The sequence below is a fragment of the Chroicocephalus ridibundus genome, chromosome 1, assembly GCF_963924245.1.
Source record: "Chroicocephalus ridibundus chromosome 1, bChrRid1.1, whole genome shotgun sequence".
NCBI classification, from domain to species: Eukaryota; Metazoa; Chordata; class Aves; order Charadriiformes; family Laridae; genus Chroicocephalus; species Chroicocephalus ridibundus.
In genome coordinates this window covers 115867643-115880279 of record NC_086284.1, presented here as the reverse complement: position 1 = coordinate 115880279, position 12637 = coordinate 115867643, and the positions used below count along the sequence as shown (strand labels likewise).

The following is a 12637-nucleotide window of genomic DNA, read 5'->3' as shown; positions in this document are numbered from 1 at the left end:
TTTCTGGACATGCTGTATTTTCTAAGATCTCACATCGACAGAACATAATAGCATTAGAACTTTATTTCTGAAGACATCTTCTGTTTTGACGTTGATATTCATCAGTCAATTCTGATTTCTTATACTAATATACATTGCGCTAGATACTTTCTGTAAGTCTCTTAATTGAAATAAAGCACAAATGACATTGATACTGTGACTATTCTGGACAGTACTGCATTTTACATTGCAATGGCACGTTTTGTAACATTATAGAGAAAATGGGAGTTAACTGCACCTACAAAATGCCTTAGCTACACTTGAACGAAATGTTCAAATCAAATAATTGACTTATCTAACTTTGTACAAGGAAAATTAAATGAAGCTACATTGAAATGATCTCATGTAGCACATTTGTATCAATATGCTGAAGTTCATCAGCTTCTGAAGTATTTTCAGCTCTCAAATTTGACCCTACCAAGGCCTGTAAGAAGTCTTCCGTGCTGTACTGATGGAAAAAATCAGGCTCTTAACAGACGAAGGAGACTAGAGCCTTATGACTACCTCACTAAAAAGCTTCTTGAATTAGTGCCCCTGGCAAGAGTCAGGCCCCAGTGCCAGGAACCAACTCCCACTGGCTCCCCTCCTCGCTTCTGTTAGCGCACATCTGAGGAAGGTAGGGAGAAGTAGGGGGAAGAAAATAAAACAATAATAATAATATAAAAAAATAAAAATTGAAGCCTCTTATCACACCCTTCCCAGGCATTTTCTCCTCCAAAGTAGAGTGAGGGATATCCTCTAATATCTTCCACAGAACGCAGTAGCCCTAAAACCTTCACTTGTTGGATTTCATTTCCTGGGGAAAGGAAGAGGTAGAGAGTCATAGCAGGAGAACGATAAAAAGGTATGCTGTATCCTGCAAGCCTGAAGTCATATAGTGTTTTGTTCCAGCCTAATCTTCATTGTGTCTTGGTCTTTCACAGCAAAGGCTTTTGCAGTAACTCTGGAGGGGATGTTTTATTCCTACAGAAAATAAAAAGTTGCCCCATTCCTTGTCCCCCAGCTATCTACCTACATACCTATCATCCATGAAGGTCACTTAAGTGTTGACATGCCATAGCTCACTTGTTGCAAAGTCAACACAATAATGTAAACAGATTATATAGGACACAAATTTGAGGCCTTTATCCTTACAGTCTTAAGAAGGGAAATCCCTTCATGCATACAGAGTAGGGTTGTTGCTGTTTCCCCACTTCACATCTTGCAGCAGCAAACAAAAGAAACAAAGTTTGGTTTTCTTGACAGGTATCCTAGGCAGACAGGGGGCTGTCCTGCAGGGATTTACTCCGCATTTATCTGTGACCAGCTAGTCACGTATTTTGAAATTTCTTTCTGAATATACTTCCTTCTAGAAGTTGTTCAAATGACAAGAGCATTGGTCAGATGACCAATTAAAAGAAAAAAGCCTGTGATATTAATAACTCATTAAATGATACAGACTACTGGATTCTGTTTTCCTGTTGGGATTTACAGTGTATTTCAGTTTGCAATAGGCATAATCTAATGAACATTAAATGCACTTACAAATTCTGCAATGTCACAGTAAATGAAGAATACCCTTTATAGAACACATACAACTGCCTTCATTATCCAGACTTCCCATTACTCCATTTTGCATCAGATTAGGAAAAAAATATGTGGTTTTGTAGAGCAGAAGTATCACTTGCTTTTCTAACAGACAAAAGCAAATCTGTACAAAATCTGATATAATTCTTCTTCTCAAAATCCACAGTTTAGGAAATTCTGCAATCACGTTATTATAAATAACACACCCCCTCCCCAAGTTGCTCACACTAAATATACAAAAGCCTATTCACTTAAAACAATCTTATATTCCAAGCTACTTTGAAATTACATTAATCTTGTGTTAAACATATGTGAACATGCCATAAATAACTCTATAAGCCATTGAGATTTTTATCTACCATAAATAAAAAAACCAAATGGCTCATATATTTCTATTGATTATATGCCTTCCCCACCACCTTCAAAATTCACCACTCGGAACACAGCAAAGCAATAATGATTTATAATTTGCAAAACAAAGATGACTTTGGAAGCAGAAAACATTTTAATTTCAGTCTAATCCAATTCTAAAACCCAAATTTATTTTGTGGGGAAAACACTGGAATTACGTGAGCTCTCAACCATTCTTTAAGGAGTGAATGAGACTTACTCTAAGAATGGCATACATTTTGCATTTTACATACCAAAAAGAAGCATGAACCAGCAGTTTGTAACCCATAGTCTTTAGATTTAGTGAAGAGAGACATGCCAAATACTTGACCAAAAAAATCCAAATAAGGTAACGAGAATGTTCTGAAGAAGCTGGGTAAATAGCCAAGGTGCTAGCCCATACTTAACTTACTTATATACTACTTGTGTTCAAATACACATAATCTTGATTACATTTATGTAAGCAGTAGTCGTGACATATACTAAGATTGTAATGTGTTAGATTCAGGAATCCAGCCTTAGAGAAAGCACAGCCTATAAAGCTAATTCACTGCCACCTTTTTTTTTTTTTTTTTTTAATAGCGAAAGATGAGACACACTCTTTTTAAATACGTAACATCCTAGTAATTGTCAGACTTGATATCTAAGTTCTGAAAAACTCCTCAGTGTTAGGTGTTGCTAGATTTGCTACAATTGTCTTTAATTTACATTGAAGGGATACCCTTTAGACTGTACAGATATAATTTTTTCATTAACCAAAATGATCATCAAACAAGATGGTGCTTATAGGTTCCTCCATATGAGTCCAAGTTTCACCTATTTTTCATAGTGTTATAAGGCCACACTATACAAGCCTGGAGACATCAATAACATCATTGGAAGTATGAAGCAATGGAAAAGTTCAAAAATGCTAAAGTTAAGAGGAAACTGCAATGCCATGCTTATTCTAATGAACAAGATATTTCACATGTCAATTAAACTTATGAAAAAATGCAATGTTAGCTCAAGGTTTCCTCCAAATATACAAAAAAGAAGTTCTCATTTTCACTACAGTTATTTTAGATGTTAACAAAAGAATTTCTGTAAAGGAAATACTACTTTGTATTCCTGTATACTATACCATTTCATGACCTGTCACAGATTTGAGATACTGTTAATCCTTGATTGGTAATCAGTTTAGTGAGTAATATCTCTAGTCACTGCATTTATTTTCTAATTTGCAAACAGCTGTGGTTTGACATTTTTGTATATTTGAAGATATAAAAAGTTTCTTTTAGTTGATGACCTGGAGTGTGAACAAATTTTACTTTTCCTGTATAAACTGTGCAAACCAATGGAGACTTTGTCATTGTTCTTCAATTTACATCTATCAGTGTGTCACAATGAAGGACTAAGTACTACGTCAAGATTTAAACTTCATATATAAAAAACACATTAACACTCAGAGAAGAAGGAAAAAAAAAAGACTTTGAAAGGCATAAACATAAAATGAGCTTGACGCTGGAACATATTTTGCACAATCTTTTAATTAAAAGAAATTTCTAATATTAAACTGCAGCTTGACTCTGTACCATCTCGTTGCTTTTGCTTGATATTTATTTTTTACAGAAAAAAATCAGCACATAACAAATTTGTATTGCAAAGTAACATTTTTTCAATAGCAAATTCAATGACCTTAAACCCCACATAATTCTAAAAATTGATTGCTTCTGCTTCAACTAGTATGGTTTTTCCCCTCGTTAGGGACTAGAACAGCTTCCTGCCTTGTAACAGAGCAGGAATAAAAGCAGGTCAAGTTACACTGTTAATCCAGCAGATGTAGGTCAGTTTGGGATAAATATTGGAACAAATGGAAAATACCAGAGTGCCTACTACAACTGCTGCTGTGAAGTAATTTGGCTTTATTCTCTTCAGAGCTGACAGTCAGTCACAATTGTGGAGTTTCCAGCATTGAACTTTGAAAAGCCAGAGTTTTTAAGACTTAGATGGGTCAGTACAGCTGTACTGGGCTACTAAGCTTCTGCCAGAAGTGGCAATAATGCAGTGTGTTATATATTGAGGATATCCAGAAAGGCATAACTGTATTTTCACATGTGGTCACAAATTATTTTTGCATGTAATAGCATACTCAGGTTACTTTACCTAAGATTTGGCAATTGAATTACTATGATTAGAATCACTGTTTGATTAATAGTGTGGTATATAAGAAGTTTAAAATATAACAATATTTCAATATTTTCACCTCTAACATAAGAAAACAGTCTCTCTCGCACTATCGTTCCCAACCAACAAAGAAAAGGACAGGTAGTCAACAAACTGTTTAGAGAAAGATTACGATAGAGGGAATATCAACATTATGCAGGCAACCACTATACTGCATAAACAACTTTATGCGCTGTTTTACAAATACATAAACCATGCCAACTCCATTCACAGAACAAAGATATATATGTATAGATATACACACACACACAGAGAGAAACCTTCAGCTCTGAAAGAGCTTTAGGGATTCAAATGGAGAACACAGACTATACAGTAGTTATTTTTCCAAAACTAATGAGCAGCTGCCTACAGACAGTTAATTTTCTTTAACAGCTATGTAAGAAAAGGAGAATCCTAAATTGAGTATTACAAAATAGAAAAAAGTTAAATTTGTGAATTTATAGTAATGTAAAACTATATGAATAGTTATTAGCTGCTACTTAAAATGTGAAACCTATAAAAGCATTCATGCTCTCCAAGACCCAAACTAGAAAGCAGAAAGTACAGTTCAACTCACAGTTAAGAAGAAATGGTCTTTCCCTCAAAAATCACAAACTTGTCAGACTGCAAAAACACTCCTGAGTAAGGCTTATATAGATCCCAAGATCTCCGTTTTGCAAATAAAATGATGGCAAAAGAAACAAGTATGATTTTATTTTTCACATTTACAGGTGCTAGGAAAAGAAGACAGGACAATATATAGTCAGATACAGTTAAAGGAAGAAAGAGGGAGTCTTCCAGGCCATCTGCCTGCACTCCTCACTAAATCCTTTTTGCCTGTTCCAAGTTCTCCATGTTAGAAAGTACTACACCCAAAACATCAAGTGTTAAAAGAGAGCACTAGAAGATGCAATACAGTTTTCAGTGTTAGCACTCTGTTTTGTCATTGAAATAAATGTTCTCTGCTTCTTCCACTCCCCCCTTAAAACACTATTGTGATAGTGTCCCATGTATTGACATTTAAAGCACCCATCCTAAGCTTGTTGTGCATTAAGATAAGAGAAGTTGTAAGCATTTGGACTTTGTCTTTAATTTTAATTTATAAGATGGAAAGATCCTGAAATAGGTTCACAGAAAAAACAAGACACAAAAACTCACAACATCAAGAACCCTTGCAAAGAAACCCACATTCATTTTCCAAAACACTCAATTCTCTTCAAAACGTTTTCATTATGTGGAAAGATAAATTGTTCAAGGGCAGATTCCTGAGAGAAATCATGATTTTACAAGTTACTCCTTGCCACTGGAATTTGATATTTGCCTTTCTTCCTTTCAAACACACCTCAAAAACTCCTTGGGAAGAAGGGATATGCTCATTAAGATCATACTTAATATTGATGCAATCCCAGAGGAGACACATACTAAACTATGTATAATAGTTTTACGGTTCTATGTTTGTTTTGGAATGTGGATTTTCAAAAGCATGTCAGTGGCATTCTCTCTAGAGAAGACCCTCCATTGTTTTGAGAGTGTCTAACAGGATTAGCCTGTTATTAGATTCATGTTTTAAAGCAAAATTGAAGTATTCCTTCTTTCTCTTGGAGAAGGCATTAAGGAGACAATTACAGCATCTTCTATGTCTACTTTTTAAGCATTAGATGAAGAGGGAATCATTGCTCTAGCAGAGCCAACCATACTCTGGTTATGCTGCTATTCTCTTAGCAACCAGCTGATGCCCATGTCCACATCTTTACCATACATAGAGTTGTTATCAGTTACTTAACCACCATTTGTGATGCATAAGTAAAAAACAAAACCAAAAACCAACCAAAAAGCAAACTAACCAACCAAAAAAAAAAAAACCCCAACAACCTCAAAATCCAATCTTGACTTTACACAGCAATATTAAAAGATTAATTCTTTGGTGGAAAGAGTAAGGGTAATCACATTCAACACATTTTGTCAATAGCAGGCCAGAGTGTCGGGAAAGCTAGTTATAACAACTAAGGCTTCTATTAAAAAAACCCCATGGCTTAAAGACAAAGTACATTACAATGGAATTGCAATTGACAATTAAATAAATTTAAAGGCAGAGGGAAACCCACTGCTTTACATTTCTGAAATTAAAAAAAAAAAGTTAAAAGAGAACTAACAAAAAAGTAGATAAGAAAAATGTATTTGTTTCAATGGAGGTGCTTCTCTTGATCAACATTTCTGTGGAGTCTCTTTTTCAGTGAGAAGCTTCAAAACTGTTTACTGTTGCATTGATGACAGAAACTTGATAAATATTTTGAGTGTAACAGTGATAACTATGAGGAGACTGAGTGATCCCTATTCATGTATTCCTCAGGGAAGTCATGTGAGGTTATCAATAGGAATTTAGATTGTTTAGTTACTTGACGTTCTAAAACTGAACGTGAACTGCTATGCGATGACTATCCATAAAAATACACGAAGAAATCAAGCAAAAGAATTCATAAAATATATACTAACCTGAGAACTAAGCAGCTAATAAGCCTACCAAGCCTTGGTTAGATTGACAGGAATCACATCAAGACAGTCACCATCAAGTAGAGTGAAACATTTTATGTTTCATCTTGTGCATAAAATGTTCCAAATAAAGATTGTATAAAAACTACTGTTTTCTATTCTGTAATTGTCTATACCTTCACAGAACTTACAGTATTACAGCAACATGCTTTTGACTTGCTGTACACCATATTAGTGTTACAATGTTTAGCTGTCAAGACAATCCCTATGTATATAGCATTGGGTTGCCAAGATTTTGCTAACAGAAATCCTACTGAAAATTCAAAACAGACTCTAGATACATAAGACATTGAGTAATGTATGAAAACTTTGTCTTAAATCAGCTTAGATGATCTGAGAAGTAGCCATTTGCCCATTTGCTTTTTTTGGGTTTTCGTTTTTGACTTTTTTTTTTTTTTAAAAATTCTGCTTGTAACAGATCTGGGCTTAGGTTAAAAAAAAAAAAAAAAAAAAAAAAAAAAAAAAAAAGGAGTCTCACCCGTAAGCAATTATCTGTCTTCACTGATTTGTTGCACCACTGATCACAGTTTCAGCCAAATTAAAATGTCCCTGCATTATTTTCACTAGTAGACAGGTTGCAAGCATTTGAAGTGTCTGAAGAAACCATATTGAGAAGATTTGCCCGGTGTTGGCAGAGAACTGAAAGTAGATCATTTGCTACCACATACAGAACTATCCAGTGTCTTCTCAGAAGCAGAGCACATTAAGGCATTAGATGCCATTTGCATTATCACACAGCAGGGGGCTACAGCAGCTACAATTCCAGGACAATCTTAACCCGTATCTGTATGCTATGAATCCAACAAAACTATTTTTAATATTACAGTTTCTCACGTGATAGCACTTTACAGTAAATAACTTACTTTTCAGGTTGCATAAAAGCAGCTCAGATGATGTACTCAAGTTATTCTAAATATATACTGTCCTCCAACTGTTACATTTTGTCTAAGGAAGGGTAAATTCATGAAGCGGAAAAAACAATCAGAATGACAAAAATGTAAGGCTGACTGTAAACATACATAACAGCTTAACTGTTTGGGACATCGTTTAAGTAGCCCAGAATCATTACAGTGCGCAAGCTAAGAACAACAGCAGCCAGAGATCCTACTATTTTCACAGCAAATGCTGTAGAGAGCAGAGCAGACTGGCATCATACCCAAACTCAGCTGACAAACCGCTTCTCAGCTCAACATGTTATTACTCCCTCTTCCACCTCCATCACTCCCCTTTCACAGCAAGCAGTTGACACCGGGCTCTTTTACTTCTTGTTTGCCTCCTTTCCAAAGGGACTGCTTGCTGTTAATGCTATTCCACGCACAAGCTGAGAAGCATTATTCTATGTCCTTTTCCCCCAGCTGATGCTTCGTCAATACTCAGGACAGATTCCTTAAGCAAGTCCCTCCACAGATCATGCCAGAAAGGCACACTTCCATACAGGACACCCGTCAGCTTGACTCTTTGTCACCTTGTCTTTAAACTTAATTAGCTTCAGTTTCACTAACAGGAACCATCCTCAGTTACAATCCAGAAGTGTTTCGAATCTGCAGAACAAAGATCTTATTCACGTACAGAGCTGAGGAAAAAACCTGCGTATCCCATGGTCCACAAACGGAAAATCGGAGGAATCTAACAAATTCATTGAGCCACTTCACAACACAGTTTGGGGAAGCAAAGCAAGCCAAGGGGAAAAATTACTTTTAAGTGCAGGTATAAAGCTGCCAACAAAAAATGGGTCTAATATGGTAACTGTGTCTGCTAGTTGTGGCAAAATAAATGGCAGAAACTGAGAAAACAATGTTTATGAAGTAGCACTATAAGGTGGATCAACAGAATTTGATATTCTGTGAGATACAGACGCTATTGAGGACAGTCTTTCTCCTAGAAAATATTTAGTCGTCTTCTTCTCCATTCTCCTTTACCTTAGGAGAAAAGGATAGTAGAAATTATTTCCCCTCACTCCTGTCTGAGGGTTACAGGTTCTTTATATCCTCCCTGCCTTTTTTGGTTTTGGGGTTTTCTTGTGTTTTGGTGGGGTTTTTTTGTTGTGTTTTTTTTTTTTTTTTATACTGCACAGCAAAAGTGCCTCCTGAAACAGCACTCTGCTGAAGCACAGTATACGGAGCGCCTAAGTATTTTTGATTGCCATTTTAATCAGGAGCTGAAAAAATAATTGTGTGAGAAACTGAAAAGAGAGAGATGTTTTATACACACGGAGGGCAAGCTGGGTAACACGTTAGGCATCGCCTTTCCCCATCTGCAAGGACAGGCCCCGTCTGGTTATTTCCACACAGTCACAGTCAGGTTGGTATTGCACCCCTTTTCTCGCAACACGTTTTTTTACCTGATGCAGTTTCGCGGAGTTACATTTTTGCCTCGCCCGCACTCCCTAAAGCGGAGACGCCGCCGCTTTTAATCGCCAGTTTTACTCTCAGAACCGCGACGCGCCGAATGCGTCTGGCTGCACCGTGGGCAAGATCAAATCCTCCTCCTCCGGCGGCAGCCCCGATTTTATTGGTGACAGAAAGTCAGTCCAGACGCTCTCCCCCCCGCACCACCACCGCTGTGCCACCGCCACCTCCTCCCCTCCCCTCCCCTTTCGCGGGGCGATGAATTGACGATTCATAAGGGAATGTGAAAGGCTGAGGGGAGCCAACCCCCAGGTGCAGCCTTGCTCCCCCCGACCGTTGGGCTCCCTGACCGTTGGGGCTCCCCCCGCCCCGCCTCGCGCCGCGCCGCGCGGGCCCGCGCGGCGCGGCGCGAGGCGGGGCGGGGGGAGCCGCCGCTGACGGGGGGCAAACTCTGGGCCGGCAGCGCAGCGCCGCGGGCGAGAAGGCGGCGGAGGGGAGGGGAGGAGGAGAGAAGAGGAATCCATCCAGCGTGGAAACTAGCTGCAGGATGAGCCGCCTCGGAGCGGGATGGCGAAGGGATCCGCTTCCGAACCCCGCCGGCTCATCCGATTACCCTACGTGCATATTTTATACCTGACCGACAAGGCACGCGTTCTCCGAGGAACCACGGACGCCGTCGTCCCCCCCACACTCCGCTACCCACCCCCCTCCGCCTCACCCGCCCCCGTCTCCCCGGCGGGGAGGCACGGCTGGAGCCCGCACGTTTCCCCGGGATGTTGTTGCAGCGCTGCGGCTGCGTTCGCACTTTCGGGGGGCGCGTTAGCGGCGGGCGAGCCGGGAGGACACGGGGAGTTGGAGGGGTGGCTGCAGGGGCTGGCGAGCGGCTGGCGGCGGCGAGGGGGGGTGGGGGGGTGGGGAGAAGCGCGGAGGGCGAAGGAGGGCGGGAAGAGGCTGACGGGGAAAGGGCAGGAAGGGTTAACAACCGTGCGGCGCTTTAGCGCTGGATAGCGCTACCCGAGCGGGAGGCTGGGGGCGCCCGGGGAGGAGAGGGCGGCGGAGGAAAGGGAGGGGGGAGCGGGTCAGGAGCAGGGCGGCGGGGAGGCCGGGGATGCCCCGGGCCACGGCGGTGCTCCCCCCCCGCTCCCCGGATTCCTCCTTCCCTCCCCGGGCGCGGGGCAGGGGTGGGGAGGAGGCGGTACCTTGTACGAGGATCCCGCAGAGGCTGTAGAAGCGCAGGAGCGCGCCGGGCTTCAGCCGCATCCTCGGGGCTCCCCTCGGGCTGGGTGGGCGCCAGGCACGCAGATCCGCAGCCTCCCGCCGCTCCGCTCTCCGGGCGCTTCCTTCCCCCCGCAGGAGCCGCCGCCGCCGCCGCCTCCGCCGCAGTGTCTCCTTCGCTGTATCCAGTGGGGTGAGGAGGAGGAGGAGGACCAGGGTCGCGGGGGTGGATTGGGGAGGGAGGAGTAGGGGGGGGGAGCGGCGCTCTCCGCTGGCTCCGGCGCTGCTGGGCAGGTTCAGGTTTCCCCCGCGGAGCGGTGCCGGGTACCCCCCCGGCTCCCCTTGCCCCTGCCGGCGTGTCCGTCCGTCCGTCCGCTCGCTCGCCTCTCCCGTCCCGTCCGGTCCCGCTGGCGGGCGGAGAAAGGGGCTGCGCTGGCGGTGAAGCTGCTTCGCTCCCAGCCGCTTCCCGGCTCGAGACACAAGGGCAAGCGCCGCTTGCGAAGCTCCCCTGGCCCGGCCCCGCCCCCGCCGGCCACCCCGCCCCTTTCTGCCGCGAGCCCCGCCCCTCTCCCCGCCCCCCGGGCCACACCCCGGCCCTGCCTGTGGCGTGGGCACGCCCCCGCCACCGCCTTGGCCACACCTCCGCAGGCACGGCACGCCCCTCGGGCCCCGCACCGCCCCCTCAGGTGGGTGTGTGACTGGCGCGGGCGGCTGCCCAATAGCAAGCCCCCAGGTTCGGCCGGTTGGCCAATGAGGCGCTGACGGGGGAGGCGCGAGACGCCAGGTTACAAAACAAACGGGCGTTTCGCAGAGACGCGAGCCGCGAGACAGGTGCCAGGCCCCACCTCCTGCACCGCTGAGTGGCAGCTGGCTCGCGCCAATCGCGGGAAGACCCGGCTCCGCGGCGGCTCTCCAGCCAATGGGCGGTGAGCGACGGAGGGGGCGGGGGCGGGCGGCGGGGCGCTGTCCAGACCCAGTTCTGAAGTGGCGGCCGGCGGCGCAACGCGGCCAGGAGCGGGGCCGGCCGGCGGCGGCGGGCGCCGGAGGAGAGGCGCGGCCGCCCCGGGGCAGAGGGCACCAGGCGTTGGGGCGGGGGGCAGAGAGCTCCTGGCTGCCGCACCGGCGGCGCGGGGCGGGGGGCAGCCCGGCCGCTGGGAGGCCGCTGGCGCCCCGCCCAGAGGAGGAGCGGCAGGTGTCCCCTCGGCCGCGCGCCCCGGCCCTCAGCGCCCCGGCCGCGACCGTTAACGGCCGACAGCGCTGGGCGGGCGGGGCGAGAGAAGAGCCCCGGGGGGCGACGGGGCGCTGGGCGGCCTCCCGGCGGAGAGCCGCCAACCGCGGCCGGATCGGCGGCGAGGCGGGAGGGAGGGAGCGGAACGGGAGCGGAACGCGGGCGGGCGGGAGAGGCGTTAGCCGCCGCCTGGCGCCCCCGTCCTGCCGCGGCTGGGGAAGGAGCGGGCCCCCGGAGCCCGCAGGCAGGCGGGGCCGGGCGGTGGGGGCCAGGCGCACGGGCGGCGGGGCGGTGGGATTGGGACGCGGCCGCCGGCTGCCGCCGAGGCGCGAGTGACTCGTGGGGGAGGGAGAGGGGCTGCTGGGGCCGCACCGCCGGGGGCTCTCAGACCGCAGGCCGCTGCCGTCCGGCCCCACCGCATCGCCGGCAGGGAGAAACGGGGGGAAGTACCCGCAAGCCGGGGCCAGGGCCGGGGGCTGCTGAAAGGCTCCAGCCGGTTTCCAGCCCTTGCAAGGGAGGTGTAAAGCACCTCCTCTTCTCCCTGCTTTTTCCCCCGTCTTCCTGAAAGCAGCAGATGAAAGAAAGATCGGCTGAGTCGCCTGTACGCTCCGAGTTAAACACGTATAGATGATACCTTCACCACGGTAGCAGTAAGACCAGCTCCCCTTGTGAGGTACCCAGATAAGGAACTTTCTGGACTTTTTGCAGTGTTGCCTGGACTCTGAATGGCTTGGAGAAAGTTTTTTATTTGAAGGCTTTCTTTGGGAGGGTTTGTAGCATTCAGTTAGTAGTCCTAAATTGCTTATGGTCTAAAACATAAGACACTGAGTGCAAGAAGTCCAAGATGGCAGGCTACTTCTTCGTATTTGCATATTTGCTGTTTAGCACAGTATCATTCACCCTTTGCAAAAACCTCTTAGTGAAATAAGAATACCTTATATTTAGGTTGCTGGACCTTTCTGTAAACACCTATGGAGGGAATTGTGTTGCCTTATCTCGGAGAAAGCGGGATTTCCCTGCATCCAAACACTTAAAATGATCATGTGTTTCTTCATTTCTGATTGCTTTCTTTTTGTATTGAGATTTGCTCTCCAACATG

At 45.3% G+C, this 12637-nt stretch overlaps 1 protein-coding gene across 3 annotated transcripts in view; it reads right to left on the bottom strand.

Moving 5' to 3' along the window:
* The window catches only part of CADM2 (cell adhesion molecule 2), a 673883-nt gene extending 663038 nt beyond the window's left edge, over positions 1-10845 (bottom strand). For all 3 annotated transcript variants that reach the window (XM_063347822.1, XM_063347840.1, XM_063347831.1), the window contains exon 1: positions 10295-10845. In XM_063347822.1, the coding sequence (XP_063203892.1) occupies positions 10295-10355 (61 nt within the window). In that variant the 5' untranslated portion in view covers positions 10356-10845. The remainder of the gene's footprint in view (positions 1-10294) is intronic.
* Between the last annotated feature and the right edge of the window lie 1792 nt (positions 10846-12637).